The 24,715-nt window shown below is 40.3% G+C and overlaps 1 protein-coding gene and 1 pseudogene across 1 annotated transcript in view; one reads left to right on the forward strand and one right to left on the reverse strand.

Moving 5' to 3' along the window:
* The window catches only part of EEA1 (early endosome antigen 1), a 155,923-nt gene that overhangs the window by 108,276 nt on the left and 22,932 nt on the right, over positions 1–24,715 (reverse strand). The window contains exon 2 of the mRNA XM_024257216.3: positions 10,520–10,612. Coding sequence (XP_024112984.2) covers positions 10,520–10,612 — 93 coding nt within the window. The remainder of the gene's footprint in view (positions 1–10,519; positions 10,613–24,715) is intronic.
* Positions 1,387–3,478, forward strand: LOC100437443 (heterogeneous nuclear ribonucleoprotein A1-like; annotated as a pseudogene).

The following is a 24,715-nucleotide window of genomic DNA, read 5'->3' on the forward strand; positions in this document are numbered from 1 at the left end:
GTGAGATGGAGAGGAGGAGGGGAGGGAAAGAAGGAATGGAGGAAAGGAAAGGAAAAGGAAGAAAGGGAAAGAAAGGCAATGCAGTACTGAGATATTACAACATCTGGAGGTCAGTTGAAGAGGTAGGAAAAACACCACAAGAGAGGTATCAGAGAAGCACAAGAAAGACTGCATTATTAGACAGCAAGAGTTGACTGGACTAAATGCTTCTAAGAAGTAAAGTAAGATGAGGACAAAGAAGTAAAGATGAGAATTAGTAAAAGATAGGCCATTAGTGAGTAGTTTCAGTGGAAAAACTGAGGATGGAAGCCAGCTTGGAATAGGATAAACAATAAACAAAGACACTTACTTCTAGCAATATGGTGTACTAAACAGTCTGAACTGTCCTGATGAAAACAATGAAATGATATAAAATATCACTTATTACATTATGTATTACATATATTATATATGTTATTACAGCTGACCCTCGAACACCACAAGTTTGAACTATGTGGGTCCACTTATACATGGATTTTCTTCCGCCTCTGCCTCCTCTGAGACAGCAAGACCAACTCCATTTCTTCCTCCTCCTCCTCCTCCTCCTACTCAACATAAAGACAAAAATGAAGACCTTTATGACCTTCCACTTAAAGAATAGTAAATATATTTTCTCTTTGTTATGACTTTCCTTTTCTTTTTTCTTTTTTGGCTCTATGGAATCTTTCTAGTCATATGATTTTTCTTATTTTTTTTTTTTTTGAGACAAAGTCTCACTCTGTTGCCCAGGCTGGAGTGCAGTGCAATGATCTCAGCTCACTGCAACCTCTGCCTCCTGAGTTCAAGTGATTCTCCTGCCTCAGCCTCCCGAGTAGCTGGGATTATAGTCACATGCCACCATGCCTGACTAATTTTTGTATTTTTAGTAGAGACATGGTTTCATCACGTTGGCCAGGCTGGTCTCAAACTCCTGACCTCAGGTGATCTGCCCACCTCGGCCTCCCAAAGTGCGGGATCACAGGCGTGAGTCACCGCACCTGGCCTCTTTTTTTTTTTTTTTTTCACTTTTATTTTAGATTCAGAGGGTATACGTGCAGGTTTGTTACCTGGGTATATTGCATGATGCTGAGGTTTGGGGTACAAATGATCTTGTCACCCAGGTACTAAGCATAGTACCCAACAGTCGGATTTTCAACCATTGCCCACCTCCTTCCCTTCTCATTCTAGTAGTCTCCAGTTTCTATTGTTGCCATCTTCATGTCCATGAGTACCCAATGTTTAGCTCCCATTTATAAGTGAAAACAAGCAGTATTTGGTTTTCTGTTCCTGTGTTAATCTGCTTGGGATAATAGCCTCTAGCTGCATCAATATTGCCACAAAGAACATGATTTTGTTATTTTTATGCCTGCGTGGTATTCTGTGGTATATATGTACCTTTTTTTTTTTTATCCAATCCACCATTGATGGGCACATAGGCCGATTCCATTTATTTGCTATTGTGAATAGTGCTGTAATGAACATACAAATGCATACATCTTTTTGGTAGAACGGTTTATTTTGTTCAGATATATACTCAGTAATGGATTACTGGGTTGAATGGTAGTCCTGTTTTAAGTTCTTTAAATCTCGAAACTGCTTTCCGCAGTGGCTGAACTAATTTACATTCCCACCAACAATGTATAAGCATTCTCTTTTCTCTGCAGCCTCACCAACACTTGTTTTTTGATATTTTAATAACAGCCATTCTAACTGGTGTGAGATGGTATCTCACTGTGGTTTTGATTTGCATTTCTCTGATGATTAGAGATATGGACCATTTTGTCACGTTTCTTGGTCACTTGTATGTCTTCTTCTGAGACGTGTCTGTTCATGTCTTTTGACCATTTTTTAATGGGTTTTTTTCGCTTGTTCAACTAAGTTTCTTATAGATTCTGGATATTAGACCTTTGATATCTGCAAACTTAGATGCACAGTTTGCAAATATTTTCTCCCATTCTACAGGCTATCTCTTTACTCTGTTGATAGTTTCTTTCACTGTGCAGAGGCTCTTTAATTAGTCCGGCTTGTCAAATTTTGATTTTGTTGCAATTGCTTTTGAGGACTTAGTTATAAATTCTCTCCCGACACTAATGTCCAGAATGATGTTTCCTAGGTTTTCTTCTAAAATTCTTATAGTTTAGGTCTTACATTTAAATCTTTAATCCATTTTGAGTTAAATTTTGTATATGGTGAAAGGTAGGGAATCCAGTTTCATTCTTCTGCATAAGCCACATGATTTTCTTAATAATATTTTCTTTTCTCTATCTTACTTTATTGTAAGAATACAGTGAGACACGTTCATCAGCTTGTTCCTTTCTGCCCGCAGACGCCACTGAAGAAGCATCGTTAAAGTCTCTCTTCTCCCTTCCATCATGTCTAAGTCAGAGTCTCCTAAAGAGCCCGAACAGCTGAGGAAGCTCTTCATTGGAGGGATGAGCTTTGAAACAACCGATGAGAGCCTGAGGAGTCATTTTGAGCAATGGGGAACGCTCATGGACTGTGTGGTAACGAGAGATCCAAACACAGAGCACTCCAGGGGCTTTGGGTTCATCATATATGCCACTGTGGAGGAGGTGGATGCAGCCATGAATGCAAGGCCACACAAGGTGGATGGAAGAGTTGTGGAACCAAAGAGAGCTGTCTCAAGAGAAGATTCCCAAAGACCAGGTGCCCACTTAACTATGAAAAAGATATTTGTTGGTGGCATTAAAGAAAACACTGAAGAACAACACCTAAGAGATTATTTTGAACAGTATGGAAAAATTGAAGTGACTCAAATCATGACTGACTGAGGCAGTGGCAAGAAAAGGGGCTTTGCCTTTGTAACCTTTGACAACCATGACTCCGTGGATAAGACTGTCATTCAGAAATACCATACTGTGAATGGCCACAACTGTGAAGTTAGGAAAGCCCTGTCAAAGCAAGATATGGCTAGGGCTTTATCCAGCCAAAGAGGCTGAAGTGGTTCTAGAAACTTTGGCGGTGGTCGTGGAGGTGGTTTTGGCAGGAATGACAACTCTGGTAGTGGAGGAAACTTCAGTGGTGGTGGTGGATATGGTGGCAGTGGGGATGGCTATAATGGATTTGGTAATGATGGAAGCAATTTTGGAGGTGGTGGAAGCTACAATGATTTTGGCAATTACAACAATCAGTCTTCAAATTTTGGACCCATGAAGGGAGGAAACTTTGGAGGCAGAAGCCCTGGCCCCTATGGTGGTGGAGGCCAATACTTTGCCAAACCATGAAACCAAGGTGGCTATGGCAGTTCCAGTGGCAGCAGTAGCTATGGCAGTGGCAGAAGATTTTAATTAGGAAACAAAGCTTAGCAAGAGAGGAGAGCCAGAGAAGTGACAGGGAAGCTACAGGTTACAACAGATTTGTGAACTCAGCCAAGCACAGTGGTGGCAGGGCCTAGCTGCTACAAAGAAGACCTGTTCTAGACAAATACTCATGGGTATGGGCAAAAAACTCGAGGACTGTATTTTGTGACTAATTGTATAACAAGTCATTTTAGTTTCTGTTCTGTGGAAAGTGTAAAGCATTCCAACAAAGGGTTTCAATGTAGATTTTTTTTTTTTTGCATCCATGCTGTTGATTGCTAAATGTAATAGTCTGATCATGATGCTGAATAAATGTCTTTTTTTAATGTGCAACGAAAAAAAAGAATACAGTATATATAATATATATAACATGCAAAATATGTGTGAATCAACTGTTTATATTATAGGTAAGGCTTCTGGTCAACAATAGGCTATTAGTAGTTAAGTTTTCGGGGAGTCAAAAGTTATACATGAATTTCAACTGCACGAGAGGTTGGCACTCAAATTGTTCAAGGGTCAACTACACACTATAAAATATAAAATATTATATAAATAGAACCAAAGTAAACTTTCACCTTGAATATTTCTTTAATGTCCTGGAAACCATGATATTTCCAATTCAACTTAGAAGCTGTTAAAGGCACAATGTTAAAACCTAGAACTTGTCCAAAGTAGGAAGTCAAACTCAATGCAAAGGTAAAAAGGAAACAAACCTCAGAGAGACAGAGACAGAGACCAACCAAGACCCTGTCTGTACCTTAGTATTGGTGGCATATGGAAAAAACAATTTCCCCTGAGAATCCATAACCACTAATAGCCCTCAATTAGATTAGCAGTCAGAATGTATGCTATTGTATAATCTGAAGAATTTCAAGCTCAGAACTTAATTTAAGGCAGTCCTCAGTTAACGGCACCTCTCTAATGTTCCCCAGTTAACGGCACCTCTCTAATGTTCCCCAGTTAACGGCACCTCTCTAATGTTCCCCAGTTAACGGCACCTCTCTAATGTTCCCATCCATTAAGTGGAAGTGGATCATGACAAAGTTTTTCATCCTTGTTGTCTCTGAGTAGGCTGAAAAGGAAGAGAAAGAAGTGGAATGGGTCTTGCTGTCTCAGAGGTGGCAGAGGTGGAAGAAAATTCACATATAAGTGGAACTGCGCAGTTCAAACCTGCGTTGTTCAAGCGTTGGCTGTAATAACATATATGTAATACATAATGCTGAGCACTGAGCAAATCCTCTCTGGAAGAACATCGACATACACCACAAAGAGTTTCCACTAGAAAAGTTCCAAGGAACATAAATTCACAATCGAAAAAAATTCACAAAATATACAAGAGAAAAAGCCACAAGCCATTACGAGTGACATCCAAAAGAAAGAACTGGCAACAGAGTCAAACCTATAAAGTTTCAAATACTATAATGCTATAAACATTACCAGACAGAAAATACAGAATAATCATATTTGAATGTTTTAGTAAATAAAAGAGAAGCTTGAAAATTGAAGCAAAGAACAAGGAACTAAGAAAAAGAAAGATCGAATTTGAAAAAAAAAATCAGAACTAGCTGGACATGGTGGCACATGCCTATAATCTCAGCTACTCAAGAGGCTGAGGTGAGAGGAATGCTTGAGCCCAGAAGTTCAAGGCTGCAGTGAAAGATATGATTGCACCACTGCACTCCAGTCTGGGTGACAGAGTAAGATCCTGTGGAAAAAAAGAAGAGGCAAGGGGAGGAGAGGGGAGGGGAGGGGAGGGGAGGGGAGGGGAAGGGAAGAGAAAGGAAGGGACAGGAGAGGAGGGGAGAGGAGGGGAGGGAAGGGGAAGGGAGGTGAGAGAAGGGAGGGGAAGGGAGGGGAGAGAAGGGAAGGGAGGGGAGGAAAGGGAAAGAGAGAGGAGGGGAGGGGGAAGGGGAGAAGGGGGAAGGGAGGAAGGAAGGAAGGAAAGAAGGAAGGAAGGAAAAAAGAAAAAGAAAAGCTAGTCACAGTGGCTCACGCCTGTAATCCCAACACTTTGGAGGCCGACGCAGGTGGATCACGAGGTCAGGAGATCGAGACCATCCTGGCTAACACGGTGAAACCCCGTCTCTACTAAAAATACAAAAAATTAGCCGGGCGTGGTGGCAGGCGCCTGTAGTCCCAGCTACTCGGGAGGCTGAGACAGGAGAATGGCGTGAGCCTGGGAGGAGGAGTTTGCAGTGAGCTGAGATCCACATCACTGCACTCCAGCCTGGGCAACAGAGCGGGACTCCGTCTCAAAACCAAACAAACAAAAACAAAAAACAAAGAAAAAAGAGAAAGAACTTCTAGGAATGAAAAAAAGACATTTAAAATGAAAATTAATGGCATATTAAACAGCAGGTATTCTCCACAGCTGAGGAAAGATTTAATTAATTGGATAATTCATTTTTTAATCCAAAATGAAAAACAAAAAAAAAGGATATAAAATATAAAACAGGCCAGGCACAGTGGCTCATGGCTGTAATCCCAACATTTTGGGAGGCCAAGGCAGGAGGATCACTTGAGGTCAGGAAGTCAAGACCAGCCTCCAACCAGAGTCACAGATGGAGACCCCATCTCAAAAACTAAAACTTAAAAATTAAAAAATAAAACAGGGAGGGGTACAGTGGCTCACATCTATAATTCCAGCACTTTGGGAAGCTGAGGCAGGAAGACTGCTTAAAGCCAGGAGTTCAAGATCAGCCTAAGCAACATAATGAGATCCCATCTCTACCAAAAAAAAAAAAAACAAACAACAACAACAACAAAAAGCCAGGCATGGTAATGTGCACCTACAGTCCCACTTCTGGAGACGTCAGATTGGGAGAATTGCTTGAGCCCAGGAGTAGGTGCAGTGAACTATGACCACGGTCCAGCCCAGGCAATAGAGCAAGACCTTGTCTCAAAAAATAAAAATTAAAAAAATACCTATGATAGACTAAATGATAAAGGGAGAAATTTTAACATACAGGAAGCCCCCAACTCAGAATAGTTTGACTTAAAATTTTTGACTTTATGACTGATTTATCAAGATGTAACCCCATCATAAATCAAGGAGCATCTGTATATCTAATCCAGGTTTCAGATGGCAATATCAGAAAAAAATTGAGGCAACAGTCAAAGATAATCACCAAGAATTTTCCAAAACACTTCAAATACACATTGGTGTGTACAGAAAGCCCAACGAGTCTCAAGCAGGATTAAACACACACACACACACACACACACACAACAGGAAATGAAAGAAAGAGACTAGAACAGATTAATTGATTGGCTGATTAATTATAAAAAACAACCACAGGAGTAGAGAAAAGGATCCCTTCAATAGAACCAAACACACTAAAAGCAGTCTTCTCAACAGTAACAATGTGACCCAGAAAAAAGACAGAGATGGAAGTTTTCAATGTGTTGACCAAAAAAAAAGGTCTGTATGTAGAATTTTATGCTCAGCAAAATCGTGTTTCAAGAACAAGCATGAAATAACATTTTAGACTGAAACTGAGAGTCCAGCAAATCAGTCCTCATTTAAAAAAAAATCCTAAATGATGTTCTATAAAACGAATAAAATAGGCCGGGTGCAGTGGCTCATGCCTGTAATGCTAGCACTTTGGGAGGCCGAGGTGGGTGGACCACAAGGTCAGGAGACCAAGACCATCCTGGCTAACATGGTGAAACCCCGTCTCTACTAAAAATACAAAAAATTAGCCGGGCGTGGTGGCGGGTGCCTGTAGTCCCAGCTACTCGGGAGGCTGAGGCAGGAGAATGGTGTGAACCCAGGAGGCAGAGCTTGCAGTGAACCAAGATCACGCCACTGCACTTCAGCCTGGGCAACAGAGCCAGACTCCGTCTCAAAAAAAAAAAAAAAAACAAGAAAACAATTGTAAGTGGAAGGCTGAAGATGCAATAAGGAATGGTAAACAACTATATTGGTAAATACACGGATACATCTAAAAATAATAATAACCTCTAATTTGTGAAGATAAAAGAAAATAAGATAAATCTAAACTACTGAACCACAATATAAGTTGGGAAGTAGTGATCCATATCAAAGCATTCAAAGGTCCTCGAAACGGAAGGAAAGAAAAGTATTTTAGACATTATGTATGTTACAAAAGAAACAAAAATGGGCCAGGCACGGTGACTCACACCTATAATCCCAGCACTTTGGGAGGCCAAGGCGGATGGATCACTTGAGGTCAGAAGTTCAAGACTAGCCTTATCAACGTGGTGAAACCCTGTCTCTACTAAAAATACAAAAAAAATAGCAGGGTGTGGTGGCACGTGCCTGTAATCCCAACTACTTAGGAGGCTGAGGTGGGAGAATCATTTGATCCTGGGAGGTGGAGATTGCAGTGACCCGAGATCACGTCACTGCACTCCAAGGCAACAAAGCGAGACTCTGTCTCAAAAACATTAAAAAAAAAAAAAAAAACACCAAATGAACAGAATATAGTGCATAATATCCAAACTAGCAGCAGTACCCAGGACTAAACCCAGCAATGTACTCCACCACCATGTGAAGGTTGTTTACCAAAGGGCCAGCAAATTAGAAGAATGAACAGCTAGAGAGGTAAGAAAAAAACCAGAAGAGTGTGGTATTACAGAAGCACAGAAAAGGGTGTGTAGTAAAAAAGTTAAATCCAAACTAAGGCAAAAAGAGAAAAAGAAACAGAAGAGCAGGACAAAGAGAAAGTACATAAAGAGCAATAAAAATAAATCAAAATATAACCAAAATAATTCAAAGGGGTTTTCCCAGTTAAAAGACAAGTGTTACACTCTTTGCAAAAAAAATAAAAATAAAAAAAAAAGAACAAACCAAAAAAAAAAAAACCCCACCTAAAACAAAAGGAACAAGAAAATATGAAAATGAAAAGAAAGATGAAGTCCGGGAGCAGTGACTCATGCCTCTAATCCCAACACTTTGGGAAGCTGAGGCAGGCAGATCACCTGAGGTCAGGTGTTTGAGACCAGGCTGGCCAACATGGCAAAACCCTGTCTCTACTAGAAATACAAAAAAAAAAAAAAAATTAGCCAGGTGTGGTAGCACGCACCTGTAATCCCAGTTACTCAGGAGGCCGAGGCAGGAGAATCACTAGAACCTGGGAGGCAGAGGTTACAATGAGCCAAGATTGCGCCACTGCACTCCAGTCTGGGCAACAGAGTGAGACTCTGTCTCAAAAAAAAAGAAAGAAAGAAGAAGATACACAAAATACTAATCAAAACAAAGCTGGGGTTATTCCACTACTATTAAACACCAATTCATCAAAAAGATATAACAGATCTAAGTAGATAAAATATGAGGCCAGTGACTGTAAACAGCATATTAGGGAAGTTTGGCTCTGAAGGAAAGCAAATAACAGATGGTACCTGAAGATGGGATTTCAAGTCAAAGAAAGAGTTTTTTGGTTTTGGTTTTATTCATTTTTGATTTTTTGGTGTTCTTTTCTTATTTGTTTTCATATGAATCATACTGAACAAATTTGTATGTTATTGGGAATTATATGAAGTAGAGGTAAAAAGTGAAGTAGCAGGAGAGAGGATAAATTAAAAATGAAAAAGAATGGAATCCAGAGAACAAGAGAAAGGACTGAAATTTTATAAAAAGGACTTTTTTTCAGTGTAATAAAGTAAGAGAAAACAGGTATGGTACAGGTATGATAAAACAAGAACATTTATCTAATGGTTCCTATTTTCTCAGTTATATATAAGGTGACTGAGAGAAGGTTAAAAAGAGACAGATGGCCAGATGCGGTGGCTCACGCCTGTAATCCCAGCACTTTGGGAGGCCGAGGCGGGTGGATCACAAGGTCAGGAGATCAAGACCATCCTAGCTAACACAGTGAAACCCTGTCTCTACTAAAAATACAAAAAAAAAATTAGCCGGGTGCGCTGGCGGGCACCTGTAGTCCCAGCTACTCGGGAGGCTGAGGCAGGAGAATGGCATGAACCCGGGAGGCGGAGCTTGCAGTGAGCCAAGATCGCGCCACTGCACTCCAGCCTGGGCGACAGAGCAAGACTCTGTCTCAAAAAAAAAAAAAAAAAAAGAGACATTTCAAAACAAAGAAGGTACAAAATAACTATCTCAGAAAGTAGGAAGTTCATCCTACTAATACGATATTAACAGTATTGCCAGGCACTGCTCAATACCAATACCCATTGGAATTGTTGTTCTGACTGAGGTCAACTAAATTATTACTAAGTTCATCATATTATGAACACAGTTTGGAACACTTTTCTTAAAGATATTTCCTGAAACTTGTTCTTAATAAAGTCCAGCTGACAGTTTTCCTCCCCTCTCGCAAATCTGTAAAATCTAACTATGGTTAAAATACATACACATGGAGACAAAAAATAAACACATGGTCAGAGAGAGACAAAACAGAATGATGAATGGACAGAAAGAGGACATATCCAGAAACGTATGCACAATACACAGACTCATCAACCAAGAGGTGGAGAAGAGGAGAGCAGAGAAAAAAAGACTGGGTAAGGACTACAGCTAGGCCTTCAAAGGGGCAACTGACAAAAACTATCAGAGCAAAATGTGAGCATCTTGATCTCTTCGTGGCAGTATTATGGGTGAGTGTTATGTTCTTCACATTCCTTATCTCCTTTTTCTATAATCATCCAATATTACTTATTTATTAAAAATAATATTAATGCAACTAAAGCTGACTTTTCAAATTTTTGAAAGTTATTTTACTTATTTACAATAATTTCTCCATTCATCTTTAATATAATGTATTTATATTTAATATAATGTCTTTAATATCAAAGACAAAAGTCCTTCCAAAGTCATACATGAAGACAGTAAATAATATGTAAATTTTATAGATAACCCAATTTTTCCTTAGTCCAATAGTTCATGACAGTACACACACATAAATAGATACTAATTAACCTGTAATTCTTTATAAACAGACGTTTTAAAATCTTCAGTGAGATGACATTAGCATTAAAGACAAATTGGCAATATTATTTTTCAGAGTCTTAATGTACACTTTCTCAGTCTCACAACTAGGCACAGGTATATAGCCACAAGTATGTTTCAAAAGTCACATTCCAACTTACAAGAAAAACTTACGAGAACTTTTCCTATACAAATCACCAATCGTTACACCAAATATTTGCTCATTTTCCCTTAAATAATAGTGAATTTTATTGCCAAGTTATTATTTTCATACCTCTGAAGAGCTTTCATTATTGACATCCACTGTGTTTATAGGAGTTGCTGATGAATCTAAATCAGAACCTTGAGAGCCAACTCTCCCAGGTGTCTGGAACACAAACAGGAGAGAGAAAAAAAAAAAACAGACATTAGCAATATATTCATAGGCCATTTAATAATCTAAACCTTTTCACATAAGAAAAGTAGATGTCTTTACAATAATAACAGTACTAACAGTATCGTTTATGGAAGACTGTACCTAATGCTGAATCAAAATCTCTATATATGCATTTCTCTCATTTTAAGTCACTTTAAATAAAATGTATACAACACTTTACAAAGTCTTCAAGTCACCTTCACAAAACATCTTATTTAATCAAAATGACATCTCTTAAGACAGGTAAGATGGATGTTATCTCTGTAGAGAAGAAAAAAGATTTAAAGCAGGAAGTGACTTGTTCACCATTGTACCCTTTTGTTTTGGTTGTTTTTTGAGTTGGGGTCTTGCTCTGTCACCCAGGCTGGGGTCTTGCTCTGTCACCCAGGCTGGAGTGCAGTGGTGCAATCTCGGCTCACTGCAACCTCCACCACCCAGGCTCAAGCAATCCTCCCATCTCAGCTACCCAAGTAGCTGGGATCACAGGTGCACACCACCACACTCAGCTAATTTGTTGTATTTTTGGTAGAGATGAGGTTTCACCATGTTGCCCAAGATGGTCTCAAACTCCTGAGCTCAAACGATCTGCCCACCTCCGCCTCCCAAAGTGCTGGGGTTACAGGTGTGAGCCATAATGCTCAGCCCACCATTGTACTGTTAACAAAAATCAGAAAGTCCTCAAGATGCAAGTTCAAGGAAGAAAAAAAAAAAAAATCAGAAAGTTCTCAAGATCCAAGTTAAAGCAAAAAAACAGAAGATGCAGAACTAAGATGCAGATCTTCTGATTCCTTTGACAATGCTTTCTCTTTTTTTTTTTTTTTTTTTTGAAACAAGAGTCTTGCTCTGTCATCCAGGCTTGTCTCGCTCTGTCATCCAGGCTGGAGCATAGTGGCACGATCTTGGCTCACTGCAATCTCCACCTCCTGCATTCAAGCAATTCTCCTGCCTCAGACTCCTGAGTAGCTGGGACTACAGGCACATGCCACCATGTCCAGCTAATTTTTTTTTTGAGTAGCTGGGACTACAGGCACATGCCACCATGTGCAGCAAATTTTTTTTTGTATTTTTAGTGGAAACGGGGTTTCACCATGTTGGCCAGGCTGTTCTCAAACTCCTGACCTCAAGTGATCCCCCCACACCTTGGCCTCCCAAAGTGCTGTGATTACAGGCATGAGCCACAGCGCCCAGCTGGCAATGGTCTCTTTTCTACACAAACTAAAACTACAGTGATTCAAGTGTTGCAAAAAAGACCAATGCAGCCCAAGTTATCAAGTCCCCATCACCTACCACTCAAACCAGTCATTACCATCCATCTCCAATACTCGATATGACACCATCAGAGACACATTTTGTTAAAGGTCTTTCCCCCCCGCACCCTTTATCACTTAGCATTATCATTCATTAAAATCTAGGTGTTACTTTTATATCAAATTGCTTTTTGGATGAATTTGAAACCTAGTAAAACACTGGGTAAAAAGAGATTTAGAGCACAAAAACTGACTCAATAATACTCATCAAAAATATATATGGTACATGCTAGCATTATCCACACTTTACACATGAGGGAACCAAGGCACAGAGACTAAGTAAATTGCCCAAAGTCAGATGGGTAATAAATGGAAGAAGGGATTTTAATTGGAGCAGTGTGGCTCTTAATCACTAACCAATACTGCTTCTCTGTTAGACATCTCCACTGAAATGCCCCTCAATCACCCAAGATTCAAAACACCTCACTACATATTTGCCTCAACATGTGAACATCCTGTACATCACTACTAAATGTTCAACCTAAATCCAAATAAGGATGAATTCATAATGCTATATTCATCAGTGATTATAAAAACTATATATAATGGAAAAATATACACAGTATGATTTAAATTATATATAAAAACTACTGATATAAGAAAAAAGATTAAAAAGAAATATTCTAAAATTCAAATAATGATTTCTGTAGCAAGACAGGAATCTTCATTTTTATTTTTTTCAGTTTTCGTTTTTGCTACCTTTTTTTTTTCAGAATTTTAGATCCATACTTGAATTACTTTTATCTTGAAAAAAATGTTTTATGTTAAAAATAAGCAAACCTCCAGTTTAATAGCCAGCATTCTTTTTTTTTTCCTCATGCAGATACTTTGCACATTTATTTACAGGCATATCTCATTTTATTGTGTGTCACTTTATTGCACTTTGCAGATGTGGCGGCTTTTTAGATATTGAAAGTTTGTGTCAACTCTGCCATCAAGCAAGTCTATTCCTGCCATTTCTTCAAAAGCATGTGCTCACTTTGTATCTCTGTGTCACATTTTGGTAATTATCATAATATTTCAAGCTTTTTTATTATTACCATATCTGTTATGGTGACCTGTGATCAATGATCTTTGAAGTTACTACTGCAATTGTTTTGGGGCACTACAACCCATACCCATATAAAATGGCAAACTTAATTGATAAATGTTGTGTGTGTTCTGACTGCTCCACTCACTGGCCATTTCCCAGTCTCTCTCCCTTCTCCTTGAGCTTCCCTATTCCTTGAGACACAACCATATTAAAATTAGGCCAATTAATAACCCTATAATGGCCTTTAAGTGTTCAAGTGAAAAGAAGAGCTGCTCATTTCTCACTTTAAATCAAAAGCTAGAAATGATTAAGCTTAATGAGGAAGGCATGTGGAAAGCTGAAACAGACCAAAAGCTAGGCCTTTGTGCCAAACAGCCAAATGTGAATGCAAAGAAAAAGTTCCTGGGGAAATTAAAAGTGCTACTCCAGTGAACACACAAATGATAAGAGCACAAATTGCTGAGAACGTTTCAGTGCCATGGATAGAAGTTCAAACCAGCCATTAACATTCCCTTAAACCAAAGCCTAATTCAGAGAAAGGCCCTTCAATTCTACAAAGGCTAACAGAGATGAGGAAGCTGCAGAAGAAATGTTTGAAGGTAGCAGAGGTTGGTTCATGGAATTTAAGGAAAGAATCTGTCTCCATAACATAAAAATGCAAAGTGAAGCAGCAAGTGATCATGGAGAAGCTGCAGCAAGTTATCCAGAAGATCTAGCTAAGATAATTGATGAAGATATCTATATTAAGTAATAGATTTTCAATTCAGAAAAAAACAGCCTTCTATTGGAAGATGTCATCTATAACTACTATAGCTAGAGAAGAGAAATCAATACTGGGCTTCCAAGCTTCGAATTCCAAGCTTCAAAGAACAGGGTAATTCTTGTTAGGGGTTAATGCAAGCTGATGACTTTTAAGTTCAAGCCAATGATCATTTATACCGTTCTGAAATTCTTAGGACCCTTAAGAATTATGCTAAAGCTACTCTGTGCTCTATAAATAGAACAAGAAAGCCTAATTAATAGCACATCTGTTTACCACATGGATCACTGAATTTTTTTTTTTTTTTTTTTTTTTTTTTGAGATGGAGTTTCATTCTGTCGCCCAGGCTGGAGTGCAGTGGCCTGATCTTGGCTCACTGCAAGCTCTGCCTCCCGAGTACACGCCATTCTCCCGCCTCAGTCTCCTGCCTCAGAGTAGCTGGGACTACAGGCACCTGCCACCAAGTCCGGCTAATTGGTTTTTTTGTATTTTTAGTAGAGACAGGGTTTCACCGTGTTAGCCAGGATGGTCTCGATTTCCTGACCTCGTGATCCGCCCGCCTCAGCCTCCCAAAGTGCAGGGATTACAGGCGTGAGCCACCGCGCCTGGCCGGATGACTGAATATTTTAAGCCCACTATTAAGAGCTGCTGCTGGAAAAAAAAAAAATCCTTTCAAAAATATCACTGTTCATTGACAATTCACCTGGTCACCCAAGAGCTCTCCTGGAGGCATACAAGGAGTTTAATGTTGTTTTCATGCCTATTAATATAACATCCATTCCGCAGCCCATGGATCAAGGAGTAATTTTGACTTTCAAGTCTTATTATTTAAGAAATATATTTTGTAAGGCTATAACTACCATAGATAGTGATTCCTCTGACAGATCTGGGCAGAGTGTGTGGAAACCTTCTAAAAAGGTCACCATTCTAGATGTGATTAAGAACATTTGTGATTCATGGGAGAAAGTCAAAATATCAACACTAACAAGAGTTTAGAAGTTGATTCCAACTTCATAATGACTGTGAGGGGTTCAAGACTCCAGTAGAATAGATACGGTGGAATCAGCAAGAAAACTAGAATTAAAAGTGAAGCCTGAAGATGCGACTGATAATTTTCTTTTTTTTTTTCTTGAGACAGAGTCTTGCTCTGTCACCAGGCTGGAGTGCAGTGGCGTGATCTCAGCTCACTGCAACCTCCGCCTCCCAGGTCCAAGCGATTCTCCTGCCTCAGCCTCCTGAGTAGCTGGTACTACAGGTGCGTGCCACCACGCCCAGCTAATTTTTGTATTTTTAGTAGAGACGGGGTTTCACCATGTTGGCCAGGATGGTCTCGATCTCTTGACCTCGTGATCCGCCCACTTTGGCCTCCCAAAGTGCTGGGATTACAGGTGTGAGCCACCATGCCCGGCATGACTGATAATTTTCATAATAAAACTTTAATGGAGGAGAGGAATGGCTTCTTAGGGATGAGCAAAGAAGGTGGTTCCTTGAGATGAAATCTACTACTGGAGAAGACGCTGTGAACACTGTTGAAATGACAACAAAGAATTTAGAATATTCCATAAATTTAGTTGATAAAGCATCAGCAGTTTTTCGGAGGATTGACTCAAGTTTTGAAGGGAGTTCTACTGTGGATAAGATGCTATCAAACAGCATGCTACAGGGAAATCTTTTATGAAAAGAAGAGTTAATCAAAGCAAAGCAGCAAACTTCATTGTTGTTTTATTTTAAGAAATGCCACAACTCCAGCCTGACCAACATGGTGAAACTCCATCTCTACTAAAAATACAAAAATTAGCCAGGCGTAGTGGTGCGCGCCTGTAATCCCAGCTACTCAGGAGGGAGGCAGGAGAATGGCTTGAATCCGGGAGGCGGAGGTTGCAGTGAGCCAAGATCGCACCACTGAAAGAAAAGAAAAAAAAAGAAATTGACACAGCTATCCCAACTTTCAGAAACCTCCACCCTGGTCAGTCAGCAGCAGTCAGTATAGAGGCAAAACCTTCCACAAGCAAAAAGATTATGACTAGCTGGTCAAGGTGGCCCACATCTGTAATCCTAGTGCTTTGGGAGGCCGAAGGAGGAGGATCACTTGAGGCTAGGCATTTGAGACCACTCTGGGCAACATAATGAGACCCCATCTCTACCAAAAAAATACAAAAATTAGCAAGGCATGGTGGCGTTCACCTGTAGTCCCAGCTACTAGTGAGGCAGGAGAATAGGGTCTGGAGGCAGGGAACCTAAGGCTGTTTCATGGCAACTTCCTAGAACTAAATTGAAAGGAAAACCCTAACTTTCCACACCTAGGTAACAAAAGGACCACAGGCTACTCCCTTTGACCTTTCCTTTGACCTTTTCTGCGCAGATGGGAAATTGGCTATCCACAACAAATCAGACCGATTGAGGGCAAGTCTTCATTTGCATAGAAGTATAACTGTGTAGCTTTACCCTACGCTCTGATTGGCTGCCTTTTGCAACCAATCAGATGTTTGCACAGGAGTATGACCTTTGTAACTTTACTTCAGCCTCTGGTTGGCTGCTTTCTGCAACCAATCAGACTGAATGTGGGTTACCACTTCATTTACATGAGGTGAGCGTGAAGTGGCTAATCAGAAATGTCTAGGGGGTACTTGGACCCAAGAAGATTCTGTATCCAGGCCCTTGAGCCGCTGCTCAGGCCCACTCCCACACTGTGGAGTGTACTTTTGTTTCCAGTAAATCCCTGCTTTCGTTCTTTAGTTGCTTCATTCTTTCTTTGCTTTGCTGAGCGTGTTGTCCAATTCTTTATTCAAAACGCCAAGAACCTGGACAACTTGCAGTCACGACCCTCTACCAGTGACACTAGGAAGGCTGAGGCAGGAGGATCGCTTAAGCTCAGGAATTCAAAAATGCAGCGAGCTATGATCACACCACTGCATTATAGAGCGGATGACAGAGCAAGACTCTGTCTCATCAAAGAAAAAAGATTACAAATCACTGAAGGCTCAAACGATTGTTAGCATTTTACACCAATAAAATATTTTTTAATTAAAGTATCTATTAGACATAATGCTATTGCACACTTAATAGACTACAGTATGCCATGAATATAATTTTTATATGCACTGTGAAACCAAAGAATTTATGTGATTCGTTTTATTGCGATACTTGTTTTATTGCAGTGATCTAGAACCAAGCCCGCAATATCTCTGAGATATGCCTATATACAAGTATGCCTATATACTTGTATAATTTTTATATAAATCAGGAAACTAGAACAAGTACAAAATAACAACCAGTAATTAAAGCTACAGAGAAACTCCCAAACTCTTCTTAAACATACTTCCTCAAAGAAGGTTATAAGATTAAACTTTTATTTTATATTCTGGATAGAGTATTAACCTAGCATGCCATGACAAAGGGGAAATAAAATGATCTTGAACCTTTTTTAAAGTACTTATGTTCTTTAGGATTCTCAAAAAACTCAGGGTTCTGTGAGGTTCTGTCAACTAAAGAATGACAAAGAAGGAGCATTATGGCTGGGTGAAATGGCTCACGCCTGTAATCTCGGCACTTTGGGAGGCTGAGGTGGGTGGATCACTTCAGGTTAGGAGTTTGAGACCAGCCTGGCCAATATGGTGAAACCCCATCTCTACTAAAAATATAAAAATTAGCTGGGCATGGTGGTGCACACCTGTAATCCCAGCTATTCAGGAGGCTGAGGCAGGAGAATTGCTTGGACCTGGGAGACAGAAGTTGCAGTGAGCTGAGATCGTGCCACTGCACTCCAGCGTGGGTGACAGAGCGAGACTCCATCTCAAAAAAAAAAAAAAGAAGAAGGAACATTACTTGTGTAACTATGTCTTCTTCCACCCTCCCCCCTTTTTTTTTTTTTTTTTTTAAGAGACAGGGGTCTCACGATGTTGCCCAGGCTGGTCTTGAACTCCTAGGCTCAAGTGATCCTTCTCCCACTTCATCCTCCCAAAGTGCTGAGATTACAGGCATGAGCCACTGCACCCAGCCTATGTTTCAATAAGGATGGCTAGAGAACATCAGAGGCACACTTCAGAAAGAGACAGGTATCTTACTAATGAGTGAAAAAAAAAAAAAAAAAACCACAAACATTCTTTAGAGATGGAGGAGGCAATAACCGTATCTTGTCCAAGAACAGTAGCAACCACCACACCAAGGCTTATCCAAAACAGGTAGAAAGTGGCAGAATTTCAATAAAGTACTAAAGATGAAGAATGCAAAATGAATCTCTGGCCAAAGGCAAAAAAAAAAAAAAAAAAGAGAGGAGCTGGATATGAGGGGTCTCCATTTGGTTGTTGATACCAGGAGAGACTACCTGAAATGATGAAATTGTACGGCTTTCATCCTCAGAGAAGTCAGAGAACGTTAAGCCAACTGAATACATGAGTCAAATAAACATGAATTTTAGATACCACCAATCTAGATCAAATCTCACTTCAGCCTAACTTCAATTTGCTACAGGCTTTAGAGAGGATGCACTTTACTGCCGGGTCTTGGAACCTGAGCACTACCTCCTGCCTCAGCGTAGTTGCTGACCCTTCTTCTGGGAGGTTTCCACTTTCTAGACAAGCAGACAAAGCTTGTGAAATAATCAAAGCAGTGATGCCAAGGATGTCATGGCAGAAAGCCTGGGTTCCTGAGCCACTGAGAGCTCACAGGGCTGGATTTGACATTCCTGATGCATTACACAGGCACATTCATCCTGCTGACACTGTAATCTGTCCTCATTGGGAAAGTTAGAACCATCTTCCTGGGCACTGAACAGGGTCAGCTTTTAATCTGGTCTCTTCACTTTGTGGTGGGATCAAAGGTGTTGGAAGAATTAGGGGAGAGGGAGCAGTGGGCCTCTACTTCCTCCTTCCTCTTGCTCGTTCTCATTTTCTTTGCCCTTACAATCTTCCTAAAATGCCTATGCTTTTTTGGAAGTTGATCTAGCTTTCTTTTCTGGACTGGAGGCACAGCAGGATATTGTGAAACCTCAGCCACATGACTCTTGGGTGTCTCCTCCAATGGCTCTGATAATGATTCCAAACTTCTCTTCAGAGGGTGAACTTCCATTCTCCCTTGGAGAATGGAATTTATCTTCCGCATCTTGAGTATTTGGTGATGAACGTTCAAGTCTTTAGTGACATGTTTGGGAGACTGGAGATTCCTAAACTCTGTCACTGAGGATTTTTTTTTTAAACCCACTATGCTGATCCCAGCCAGCTTTGCAGAAACAAGGAATCACAACAAAAGGGACCAAAAGTCAAATGATTTTTTTAAAACAGTAGTTTGCACCCTGACTGTTTCCAATGATGTATCCTTAGCTATCACAGATACAGGAGATTTACTCATTTCAGATTTCTCCCCTCAACTTATCTAAAGGCATTCAACGGCCTTCAGAAATAAAGTCCTCAAGTTGTTCTTAGCCTAGGGAATCTCAGATTTCCTGGTATAGCATGGAGGAGCAGGCCTCAGTCTCTACAGTCCCTTTAAATTTTCCCAAAATCTGACATTCTAAAACTGTCTAAATTTATCCAGAGTATGTCTTTACTGTGTGTTTTTTTTTTACATTTAATGCCCACAAAATTTTCTTGTTTTACTATCAGCTACAGTCCTGCAAACACCAAAGCAAAATTCTTTCCCAAAATAATATAATTGAGACATGAATTTATAAATAAATAAAAGCCAGCTCTGGATTTAATGATACATTCATGGATGTGGCAAAAAGCAAATGGCGAAAACGTTTTAAAAGAGCATTTAAATTGTTTCTTTTTGTTGTTTTTTTTGTCTTGTTTTGTTTTTTTGATGCACAGTCTCGCTCTGTTACCCAGGCTGGAGTACAATGGCGTGATCTTGGCTCACTGCAACCTCTGCCTCCCAGGTTCAAGTGATTCTCCTGCCTCAGCCTCCCCAGTAGCTGGAATTACAGGTGCATGCCACCACACCCAGCTAATTTTTGTATTTTTAGTAGAGACGGGGTTTCGCCCTGTTGGCCAGGCTGGTCTTGAACTCCTGACCTCAACTGATCCCCCGCCTCGGCCTCCCAAAGTGCTGGGATTACAGGCGTGAGCCAACATGTCCAGCCTAAATTGGATATTTAATATAAAGAACTGTTCTATAAAACTAGAAATTCATTTTTGATTCATTAACATTTCAATAACTTCACACTACGATGGTATTAAGAACAATGAAAGACACTGGAAACAGGAAGTTATACTTCCAAAGAACTATATTTTCCCCATTTCTGTTTCCTTTATTTTTCCAGATGCTAGATGGCTTTTCACCTTGACTGAGCCGAAGTAAGCAATTCAAAGAAATATTGTACTTTTTTTTATTTTTGTAAAGATGAGGTCTCCGTATGTTGCCTAGGCTCACCTCGAACCTATGGGCTCCAGTGATTCTCCTGCCTCAGCCTCCCAAAGTACTGGGATTACAGGTGTGAGCCACCATGGCCAGCTGAAATAAAGTACTTCTACATAAACCTATTATCACCACCAAAAATACCTTTTCTCAAATTTGCCTAAAATAATCCTAGTAAATATACCTAAGTAAAGCCCAAGAGGCATGGGGAGTACAGAGAAAAAAACAAGGAAACCCTCACGGGATAGGGGTTTTTGATGTCCATATTTTAAATATACTCCTCATGATTGTTGTTAAATTATCTAAGAACTTCTTGTTCTTTTTTTTTTTTTTTTTTGAGACGGAGTTTCACTCTTGTTGCCCAAGCGGGAGTGCAATGGCATGATCTCGGCTCACTGCAACCTCCGCCTCCCAGGTTCAGGCGATTCTCCTGCCTCAGCCTCCCGAGTAGCTGGCACTACAGGTGCACGCCACCATGTCCAGCTAATTTTTTGTATTTTTAGTAGAAACAGGGTTTTTCCATGTTGGTCAATCTGGTCACAAACTTCTGACCTCAAATGATCCGCCCACCTCAGCCTCCCAAAGTGCTGGGATTACAGGCGTGAGCCACCACACCCGGGCTTCATTCTTATTCTATTTTTAAGCCACTAAAATGCCTTTATTTCAAGGAGAAGCCCAAAAACAATAACACTAACCCTAAATAAACCATATAAAGCATTCTAATTTTTTCACTTATAAAAGTTTTATTTTGCAAAAAGAATGGGATTCGAATGATTTATGCTAAAAATTTGAAGTGATAGGCTGGGCACAATGGTTCACATCTGTAATCCCACCACTTTGGGAGGTCGAGGTGGGAGGATCACTTGAGCCCAGGAAGTCAACACTGCAGTGAATTGTGATTATGCCACTTTACTCCACCCTGGGCAACAGAGTAAGACCTTGTCTCCACAGAAAAAAGAATTTCAAATATTATTAAGATGGAACCAATCTTAAAAACAAGGTAAGTATCACAATGGACCAAAAATAAAATGGAAACAGAGTATCCAGGATTCTGGAACCTAAAACAGGTAGAGGCAGCTAAGTTCAGTAATAAGAACCAAAAACGCCCTGGATGCGCAAGGTAACAAAAAGCCAGGCCCACTGTGAGAACTTAATAAGCGGGGCAAGGCAACTATCCCTTGCAATGAATAGAAACTCTTTAAAAAGCTGTAAATCCGGCCGGGTGCAATGGCTCACACCTGTAATCCCAGCACTTTGGGAGGCCAAGGTGGGCATAACACGAGGTCAAGAGTTCAAGACCAGCCTGGCCAACAAGGTGAAACCCCGTCTCTACTAAAAATACAAAAATTAGCTGGGCATGGTGGCAGGCACCTGTAATCCAAGCTACTCAGGACGCTGAGGCAGTAGAATCATTTGAACCTGGGACGCAGAGGTTGCAGTGAGCCAAGATTGCGCCACTGCACTCCAGCCTGGGCAACAGGGCAAATTCTGTCTTTAATAAAAAAAAAAAAAAAAAAAATGCTGTAAATCTTGCCATGCACTGTTTAGGCCCAAAGTTTGAGCAGAGCTTTTCCAGGTAGAGATGAGAGGGCATTCCAGCCAAAGCATTATTTGTAACAGCTTATAAATCATAAGCAACCTACATGTTCAAAATGAAGAAACTGTTAAATTAAACTATGATGTAACTGTTCAACAATGGCGTGATCTTGACTCACTGCAAGCTCCGCCTCCCGGGTTCACACCATTCTCCTGCCTCAGCCTCCCAAGTAGCTGGGACTACAGGCGCCCGCCACCACGCCCAGCTAATTTTTTTTGTATTTTTTAGTAGAGACAGGGTTTCACCGTGTTAGCCAGGATGGTCTCGATCTCCTGACCTCGTGATCCGCCCACCTCAGCCTCCCAAAGTGCTAGGATTACAGGCATGAGCCACCGCGCCCAGCCTGTTCAACAGTCTTGACAATTAATGGGGTAAGTGTGTAGGTTATAAAGTATGAAGTTTACGTAGAAAAATGAGAATGCAGTCGGAAGCGGTAGCTCACGCCTGTAATCCCAGCACTTTGGGAGGCTGAGGCAGGCAGATCACCTGAGGTCGGGAGTTCGACACCAGCCTCACCAACAAGGAGAAACCCCATCTCTACTAAAAATATAAAAATTAGCCAGGCGTGGTGGCGTGTGCCTGTAGTCCCAGCTACTCGAGAGGCTCAGGCAGGAGAATCACTTGAACCCAGGAGGCGAAGGTTGTGGTGAGCCAAGATAGCACCATTGCACTCCAGCCTGGGCAACAAAAGAAAAACTCCATCTCAAAAAAAAAAGAAAAATGAGAATGCATATGACATATGATATATCTACTACGAGAAATCAAAAAAAAGAAAAAAACAAAAAAAAAGAATGTATATGATACAAATCCTGAATTTGTCAAAGAGGTAAATACAACATTTGTATATATCATGACTTCAATTACATAAAAATATATACACATAAAGAGATTAAAAGGTAATCATATAAGACCAATGAGTTTTATGTTAGGGTATTTTTTTGTTGTTACTTTCCCGCTCACATGACTGAAAAGATGAGATCTGTGTTAAGGTGATTTTATTAACCATCCACCTACTTCCACCCATAATTTTCTGTTAGTGTTCTCATATTACTTTTTAAAGTTTTCTGATTTTTTTTTTTTTTTTTGAGACGGAGTTTCTCTCTTGCTGCCCAGGCTGGAGTGCAATGGCGTGATCTCAGCTCACCACAACCCCCGCCTCCCGGGTTCAAGCGATTCTCCTGCCTCAGCCTCCTGAGTAGCTGGGATTACAGGCATGCACCACCGCCCCGGCTAATTTTGTATTTTTAGTAGAGATGGGGTTTCTCCATGTTGGTCAGGCTGGTCTTGAACTCCTGACCTCAGGTGATCTGCCAGCCTCGGCCTCCCAAAGTGCTGGGATTACAGGCATGAGCCACCTTGCCCGGCCAAAAGTTCTCCGATTTTTAAAAAACCATTTGGCCTTGACAAAAAGATCCAGAGAATTCTAATTATCAAACACTTACCATTAATGTTTAAGTAGCTACAACCAAACAGACCAACTAAAGGAAAACCAGCTACAACAAAACTGTCTTTCTATTCACTATACTTCTGAACAAATGTTTGAGTTTTCCACACCAATTCTCTGCAGACACCAACTGTATGTCCTACAATTTAATTGAATTCTGACACTATCTGGAATTAGCACAGACCTCACAGACTAAGGGATCAGTCCCTTAAGACTGCCCTCCCCTTCTAACACCAACAGCAAATAAAAGGTCCCCAGGTTACCCACACTTTTGTCTACTTCGGGAACTCTCACAACTCCCCTCCTCAGGTTTGATAATTTGCTATAGCAGCTCAAAGAACTCAGGGAAACATTTTACTTATGTTTACTCTAAAAGATACCTTAAAGGATACAAATAAACAGCCAGATGAAACAGTATGTAAGGGAAGGTCTGCAGAGGTCCCAAGCACAGGAGCTTCTGTCCCCATGAATTTAGATACGTCACCCTCCCAGCACATGAATGCATTCAACAACCAGGAAGATCTCCAAAACCACTGTTTAAAGTTTTTACAGAGGTTCCATTATGTAAGCATGATTGACTAAGTCATTGGCGATTGGTGATTAACTCAATCTCTAGCCCCCTCTCTATTCCTGAAGGTCAGAGGGTAGGGTTGAAAGTTCCATATCCTCAATCTTGTGGCTAATGTCTATGGCAACGAGTCCCCAACCTGAAGCTATCTAGGGGCCCATCAATATCACCTTATTAGCATAAACTCAGGTATTGCCAAAAGGTACCTATTATGAATGACAAATGACATTCCTTTCACCTCCATCACTCAAGGAATTCCAAAAGTTTTAGGAGCTCCATGCCAGAAACAAGAAAAAAGACCAAATATATATTTCTTATTATAACACAATATTACATCAATATTTGAAATTATGAAAAAAATACATAGTATTCAAAGTATTTACTTCAAATAAGAACAGATGTTGGCTGGGTGTGGTAGCTCACACCTGTAATCCCAACAATGGGAGGCCAAGGCGTGCAGATCATTTGAGGTCAGGAGTTAGACCAGCCTGGCCAACATGGTGAAACCCCATCTCTACTAAAAATACACACACACACACACACACACAAAAAGCCAAGCGTGGTGGCACACACCTGTAATCCCAGCTACTGGGGAGCCCAGGGCAGGAGAATCGCTTGAACCCGGGAGACGGAGGTTGCAGTGTGCCAACATCACGCCACTGCACTCCAGCTTAGGTGACTGTCTCAAAAAAATAAATAAATAAAAAATAAAAAAAAAACAGATGTCTGCAATAAATAGGATATCCTAGATTGTTGGTATAAAAACAAATTCATACTACAAGATCAGTATAAAACAGCATTAATCTCTGCAAAAAACTATCAAAGAAGCAAACACAAATTTGAGAAAGAACAGCACTTTACTGGGAGAAAAAATGTTATTATTTACTATATGCGATATCTTAAAAAGAAATATCACTGTCACAGAAGTTTTAACAACCTAAAACTTTTTTGAAATAAATGATTTATCTATTGCAGACTAGTTGTTTATTAAG

The sequence above is a fragment of the Pongo abelii genome, chromosome 10, assembly GCF_028885655.2.
Source record: "Pongo abelii isolate AG06213 chromosome 10, NHGRI_mPonAbe1-v2.0_pri, whole genome shotgun sequence".
Classification (NCBI taxonomy): Eukaryota; Metazoa; Chordata; class Mammalia; order Primates; family Hominidae; genus Pongo; species Pongo abelii.